The sequence below is a fragment of the Otolemur garnettii genome, unplaced genomic scaffold (assembly GCF_000181295.1).
Source record: "Otolemur garnettii isolate 467f Iridium unplaced genomic scaffold, OtoGar3 scaffold00020, whole genome shotgun sequence".
Lineage (NCBI taxonomy): Eukaryota > Metazoa > Chordata > Mammalia > Primates > Galagidae > Otolemur > Otolemur garnettii.
The window spans coordinates 19,175,386-19,183,305 of record NW_003852415.1 but is presented as its reverse complement, the minus strand read 5'-3'; the positions used below and the strand labels follow the sequence as shown (position 1 = coordinate 19,183,305).

The 7,920-nt window shown below is 37.6% G+C and overlaps 1 protein-coding gene across 1 annotated transcript in view; it reads left to right on the top strand.

Moving 5' to 3' along the window:
• Positions 1-7,920, top strand: part of BTBD7 (BTB domain containing 7) — a 118,141-nt gene that overhangs the window by 89,918 nt on the left and 20,303 nt on the right. The window contains exons 4-5 of the mRNA XM_012803418.2: positions 2,227-2,435; positions 4,294-4,369. Of these exons, the coding sequence (XP_012658872.1) occupies positions 2,227-2,435; positions 4,294-4,369 (285 nt within the window). The remainder of the gene's footprint in view (positions 1-2,226; positions 2,436-4,293; positions 4,370-7,920) is intronic.

Sequence of the window (7,920 nt, the reverse complement as noted above, 5' to 3'; positions counted from 1 at the left end):
GTTTCCCTTGGTAAAGTGCTGTGGTGTCACAGCTCACAGCAACCTCAAACTCTTGGCTTAAGCAATTCTCTTGCCTCAGCCTCCCAAGTAGCTGGAACTATAGGCGACCGTCACAATGCCCAGCTATTTTTTGGTTGTAGTTCACCCGGGCTGAATTTGAACCCACCAGCTCCTGTGTATGTGGCTGACGCCCTAGCTGCTGAGCTATAGGTGCTGAGCCAAAATCTTGAACTCTTGAGCTCAAGCAATCCACCTGCCTCAGCCTCCCAGAGTGCTAGGATTGCAAGAGTAAGCCACCGCGCCTGGCTTTCAAGTTCTTGATAAACACAGCAAAAAATAGAAGACTCCCTATCCTACCCCCCAAGTCAGTCGCTACTTACCAAGAGTTCTGTAAACACTCTTCTGTCATCCATCTCCTATCTCTTCATCATCCTCAAAGATCTTATTTGCACATTAAGAAGGTATATAAGAAGGTTCTGGAGATACACTAAAGATAGCAGTCCCTATCTTGTGGTGCTAACAGTCTAGTGACATCATGAAATACTTTGTTAAATGCTTTGTGGAAACCACTATATACAATTATCTATTTTATTTCACTTTATCTTATACCATAATCAGAAAAGAGAATGAGGGCTCGGCGCCTTGTAGCTTAGCAGCTAGGGCACCAGCCACATACACCAGGGCTGGCGGGTTCGAACCGGTCCCGGGCCTGCCAAACAACAATGACAACTATAACAAAAAAATAGCTGGGTGTTGTAGCGGGTGCACCTGTAGTCCCAACTATTTGGGAGACTAAGGCAAGAGAATCATTTAAGCCCGAGTTGGAGGTTGCTTTGAGCTGTGACACCCCAACACTCTACTGAGGGCGACAAAGTGAGACTCTATTTCAAAAAAAAGAGAATGAGGTTTTACTTTTTGTAGACTCCATGTTGAGTACTATTAGTCTTTTATCACCTGAACATGCATTCACTCCTTTTCTCTTTTTACCTTTCATAGTTTCACACTGAACTTTGAAAGTCTCTGATCAGTGATGCCCTTTTTTGGCTGTATCTTTTAAAGCTCTAAGCTCATGAGAAGGCATTATGTACAGCCATATTTTTTGGTGGTGGTGCTGAGGGTGGCATTTTTTTTTTTTTTTTTTTTGAGACAGAGCCTCAAGCTGTCCCCCTGGGTAGAGTGCCGTGGCCTTACAGCTCACAGCAACCTCCAACTCCTGGGCTCAAGCGAGTCTTCTGCCTCCGCCTCCCAAGTAGCTGGGACCACAGGCGCCCGCCACAACGCCCGGCTATTTTTTGGTTGCAGCTGTCATTGTTGTTTGGCGGGTCCGGGCTGGGGATTCGAACCCGCCACCTTAGGTGTATGTGGCTGGCGCCTTAGCCGGTTGAACTATAGGCGCCGAGCCGAGGGTGGCATTTAAACACCTCTTTTTTCCACACTATCAAAGTGTTTTTTATTTTATAGTAAACTTAATGAAGAATTTTCTGCCCAACTGTTTTTCTTCCTACAATCTTTGTCACTTAGGTTTTATTTGTATTTTATCTTTATATTTGTAAATTATCTTTCCTAAGAACAATAGCTGACTATCTTCAGATTTTCTTCTTTTCTTCCTTCAGTTGTTAAAATACCACAGTTTCTCCAGGATCCTGTCCTTTTAACGTAAACCACTTATTCCTAAGTTTGCCGGAATTAAGCCTAGTTGAGCATTAAACTCTGATATTTTTTCTGTTTTCTGAGGGACTAAATTATCAACAATGCAAGGTGTTACATTTTCATTAGGACTATACACAGAACAGATGTCTTCTTGGTTGGCAGCCTACCTGTCTTCTCAGGTGTGGATTTTCTCATTAGTCCAGTGTCATCCCTATCCTTCCTCTGGCAGGTTCCCACAACTGTGGCTTTTCTCCTTCCCTCTTTGATCCAGTACTCTCCACCATACTGTCTTATTCAGATTATTAGATTTACACATAGATGTTTATTTTCTTAAAAAATTGAGAGGATTCTCTGCTTTTTTCTATAGAACCATCTCTATAGGGTACCAGATTTTCTATAGATGTCATAGTCTACTATTACCCCATCCCACCAAGTCTTGGTGATTTTTATGAGATTTTATATATCTCCTTGAGTTCCTTTTTACTATTGCTACTTTTAAGTATAGTGCCTAGCACATTGATGTTCAATAAATAATATTTACAATTAATCTCAAGAAGTATTTGCCTTTTCTTTTAGGCTGTGAGGATATCATTGCTGAGAGCATCTCATTAGATACCTTAATTGCCATCCTCAAGTGGAGCTCTCATCCATATGGCTCTAAATGGGTGCACCGACAAGCTTTACATTTCCTCTGTGAGGAATTTTCCCAGGTCATGACTTCGGATGTTTTTTATGAACTCAGCAAAGACCATCTGCTTACTGCTATCCAGTCTGACTACCTACAGGTAATCATTTCTACACCTCTGAAATTCATTGTTATTCATATGTGCACCAGGAAATCCATCTGTACTCTATTCTTCCATCTAGGGTAGGGCAGGGGGAGAGAAACAGGCTGTGATCAAACCACCCAGAACTGCCCTCTTCATATTTGTACAACAAAAGCCTCTGGTTCACTGGCTCTTCATGCACATTGCTGCCATGGCTCAACATGTGAACAAGCCCAGCTCTTAACCAACTGCACCAAAAAGAGGTTGAGGCAGTAGGCAAGGTCAGAGGCACATCCAAATAGTGTTTTCTTGGCTTCCATTAATGTGGGTTGGCTATAATGATTTCTTACTTTTGGTGGAGTATCACATACTTAGATTGTAGATAATAGCTTCAGCTGCACAAAGTAAGAATAATGTTCAATTTCTCATTTGCTCAAATGATTATCAAAATTCAATGCATATGTTCTGACAAAGTATGTATTTTCAGCTACTTATTGTTAACCAGAAGTAGTTTTTAGCAAATTCTTCTATTCTTAAATGACAATCTAATTTGGTAATTTAAATTAATATTAGATTTTAAATATTGCAAACATACTTTCAGGTAAAATATGTTCAAGCTTAACTTTTTTTTGCATTGGCTATATGAATTTTATGCTAAAATCTGTACAACAGTTTTAATGCTATGAAGATATAAACCCATTGAGCCATTTCTTATTTCATTATATCCGTACTACAACAATTATAAAATGCTACTATTTTAGTCAGAAATGCAGTGAAGAATTAAATAATCCACCAAGTATCTATGCTTTTCCTTCATACATTGCTTTGATTGCCATATAAATATTGTCATTCTTGGGCTTGATTTATGGAGCATCTTCATTCATTAACCTTGTCTCACTGTCCTGATCGAGACTGGATGCTTTATGGAAATTAGAATTTCAGTTCTTTCAGATTATTGTATTTAGGAGCTTTGCATTTCTTTTTAGAAAATAAAACAAACAAAAAAACACCTTGGAGAACAGCCTAGATTTGCTCTAAGATTTTAAATAAAGCACAAAGAGATGAGGGTCCATTATCATTTCACAGATTGTGCTTCAAAGGTCTTTCCCCAGTCAGTAGAGTACCTTGCAGAGATTGTAGTCTCTACTGCCAAAACAAGTTGCTGTGTTTCTTTTACCTGTCCCTGCAAGAGATAATAGTCACTATTTATCCCTATATTTTTATTTTCACTTATTTATATCTTGTTCCAGAAAAGAATTTAAGGCAACTATGTAAAAGTGTAAAAACCATGTAGTAAGATAAACTAAATTTAAATAGGAAGAGAACATGATTTTAAAAAATGATTTAAAAAAAGAGATGGAAATAAGAATAAAAAATTTAGTTGGTACTGGAAAAAATACCTGTAATACAGCCTTGTGTATTTGCTGTTAATGGACCATAGATTTAACTGAGAATTTTAAGCAACTGGTACAGAGAACAAAACGGTAAGTTGCATGCTATATTTATATTATGATCTAGGAAATGTCAAGTGAAATTAACCATTTATGCTCGGCGCCTATAGCTCAACCGGCTAAGGCGCCAGCCACGTACACCTAAGGTGGCGGGTTCGAATCCCCAGCCCGGACCCGCCAAACAACAATGACGGCTGTAACCAAAAAATAGCCGGGCGTTGTGGCGGGCGCCTGTGGTCCCAGCTACTTGGGAGGCGGAGGCAGGAGACTCGCTTGAGCCCAGGAGTTGGAGGTTGCTGTGAGCTGTAATGCCATGGCACTCTACCCAGGGGGACAGCTTGAGGCTCCCTCAAAAAAAAAAAAAAAAAGAAATTAACCATTTATCTAATTTCATTATAATAAATGTAAACTATTTTTTATTACAGGCAAGTGAACAAGATATACTTAAATATCTGATTAAATGGGGAGAGAATCAGTTGATGAAAAGAATAGCAGATAGAGGTAAGCTCAGAAAATTAGCTTGCGCTAATAAATTTGTGTAAATTTTTGGTGGTTCTTATATTCCCCAAAGCTTACTGAAATGCATCCTGCACATCACTCCTAAAAATTGACATCATTGCCTAGTAAAAATAAAAGCTTTTGGTAAAATCCTTTAGTATAGAGAGTACTTTGTATTTATTTAAAAATAAATACATCAGAAAATCTTATTTTGCAACTTTAAAAGGATATTTTATTATATGCTTAATAATAATATGACCGAGTAATAAAAATATTAGAATGAAAAATTTCATAATGATTTAAGTGTTACAAAAGTATATTGGTGATAAAAATGTTCTGTAATTAGATAGTGTCGATGGTTGCACAGCAATGTGAATATACTAAAAGCCCCAAACTGTACACTCGAAAATGTTTAAAATAGTGAACTTTATATTATGTGAATTTTACCTCAGAAAATATGAATACAAAAAAAAAGCATATTTGTCATTGATTTTTAAATGTGGGCGGTAAAAGAGACATAATACTTCTGAAGGACCTACAGCGACAGTTGCTGCAGAAGAGAGAGAGGTGAGCTTTCCACTTGAGACTCTTTTGATTCTGTAGGAGTCTCATTCATTATTGTGTTCCTCTATATATTGAACCCTAAACAAAAAATTTTTAAATAGCAAAATTAATTAATTAAAGCAGATTTTCCTTTCCTGTCATTTTCCAATAACTTTATCTGTAATTTACATATCATAAAGTTCATTTCTTTAACGTGTTCAAGTTGTTCTGTCACATTTTTAAATATATAAAAATTTTGTGCTAAACCTGCCTTCCAACCTTCTTACAGTGTTTTCTTTAATATGCTGTTACCCAAGCACCAAGGGACAGAAGCTGTCTTATTTCATTTCTCCTAATTTATTTCTCTGTAGCCTATAAAAGCCTTTAGCAATTCTCAGATTTGAATTTTTTTAAGTATAAAACCCCTAGAATTTATTTAGAAAGTTTTTTTAATGCAGTATACATTGTATCCTCATTCACAGATTCTGTATTTGCAAATTTACTTACTAAAATTTATCTATAATCCCCAAATAATACTTCATTCATGAACATCCATACAGCAGCAAAAAGTTTGACTCAACCAACAAGCACATTCCCAACTCAAGTATAACAAGGCAATGGCACTTTGCCACCTGGTTTCAGATCTATTGTTTTCACAGTCTGTTACCACATTTTTCACATTTTTATATTTTTTAATGAGTGATCTCACTATTTAATGACCCCTCAAGCATAATGTTCAAGTGTTGTCTTGTGTTCCTAAGTACAAGGTGGCTGTATGATGTACCCTACAGAGAAAACACACGTTAGACAAGCTTAGTTTAGGCATGAGTTGTGGTGGTGTTGGCCGTGAGTTCAGGCTAATAAATCAACAATATATATTAATTAAAATATCATTAAAGGGAAACACATAAAACAAGGATATATCTAAATCAATTAAGAAAAATGTGCCTATGTGCCATGTGCATGGCACATTTTTGCCTTAGAAACAGTAGTTCAGTATTTGCTAATTTATTGTTCATGTCAACTTTATAAAGCATAACTACTGCAAATAATAAGAATCAATTAAATATACTTCTAATGGTCATTATGGGCCATAGGCTTGTTCACTGATGTAAAATTGATAATGATGAAATGTCATTTATTTGAGGCCGATAATAAGTATCCTTAAGGGATAAAATTTCCCTTAAAACAGCAGTTTTCAAACTGAAAATGAAAGCATCTTCTGTAGGAATAAGAAGGAAGTTAAGCAAACTAGGTCACACCTTTGTTTCAGTCACCTTCATATATTAGAGTTTTGCCCTTACCTATTTACATGTTTACGGGAGTTCCTGTAAGATTTTGTGTGAAAACAGGATGTCACTGTTTTGGTTCTTTTTTTGAGACAGAGTCTCAAGCTGTCACCGTGGGTAGAGTGCTGTGATGTCAAAGCCCACAGCAACCCCAAACTCTTAGGCTTAAGTGATTCTCTTGTCTCAGGCTCTCAAGTAGCTAGGACTACAGGTGCCCTCCATAACGTTCAGCTATTTTGGTTGTTGTAGTTGTCATTGTTGTTTAGCAGGCCTGGGCTAGGTTCAAATCTGCCAGCCCCGGTATGTGTGGCCAGCACCCTAACCACTGAACTATGGGCCCTGAGCTGATGCCACTGTTTTAAGAAAAAATTTATTTTGAAAAGCAATGCCTTATATAAATAGCAAGCCAAATCATAGCAAGGCAAGAAAAAGAACCATTTCTTTTAAACTTAACAAGTTTTACTCTGAAAGACACCCCCTCAAAAGCTTAACTTTTCAAAAACAGTACCTCTTTGGTATATAGATACCAATTTGTCTAAGAATATTTATAAAAACTTAGCATTTACATTCACAAATGGTGAAGATCTTATTCAGTATTAATATTTTAAGGAAAAAATATAGCCCCTAAAGACATGATTAAAGATTTCCAAAATTATGTAATCTTTCTTCCCATGTCAATATCATAAGCATTCCCCTTTCACTAATATCCAATTAAAAAACCATTTATTATTTGAACTGGAGGCGACTTTCATAAAAATCTTAAAAGTAGATAGAGTGCACACTAGGTTTTGTTGCTTCGGACACCAAATAATCAATACGTTGTTAAATTGCTGTTAAACATACATAACCTAATGAACATACTGATAACCTACCAGTGACCAGAAATAGTATATGCCCTGCAATGTCCTCATCATACTGAAAACTAGCCATAAAACAGAAATCTCAAGAAAAAGCCCTTGATTAAACTAAATTTCAATAGATTGTCATTTTTTCCCCTTTGAGTTAGTATACAGAAAAGAATGCTTAATATTTTATTGGAGAACAGTCACAAAAGAATGTTATTGTACTGTTGACATCATGGTTTTTCTTTGTCTAAGAACATCTCTTATTAAATAAACTACTTGGCTCTGTACCTGTGGCTCAAGTGGCTAAGGTGGTGAGTTCGAATCCAGCCTGGGCCCGCCAAACAACAATGACAGCTGCAACCAAAAACTAGCTGGGCATTGTGGCAGGCGCCTGTGGCCCCAGCTACTTGGGAGGCTGAGGCAGGAGACTCGCTTGAACCCAGGAATTGGAAGTTGCTGTAAGCTGTGATGCCACAGCACTCTACCCAGGGGGACAGCTTGAGGTGCTGTCTCATAAATAAATAAATAAACAAACATCTTATAAAAGCCTAAGAATTGAGGCCAGACATGGTAGCTCATGCCTGTAATCCTAGCACTCTGGGAGGCCAAGGCAGATGGATTGCCTGAGCTCATGAGTTTAAGACCAGCCTGACAAGAGCAAGACCTGGTGTCTAATAAAATAGCAGGGTGTTGTGGCAGGTGCCTGTAGTCCCAGCTACTTGGCAGACTGAAGCAGGGGGATCACTTGAGCCCAAGAGTTTGAGTTTGCTGTGAGCTATAATATCATGACACTCTACCCAGGGTGACAAAGTGAGACTCTGTCTCAAAAAAAAAAAAAAGGCTCGGCGCCTATGGCTCAAGTGGCTAAGGTGCCAGC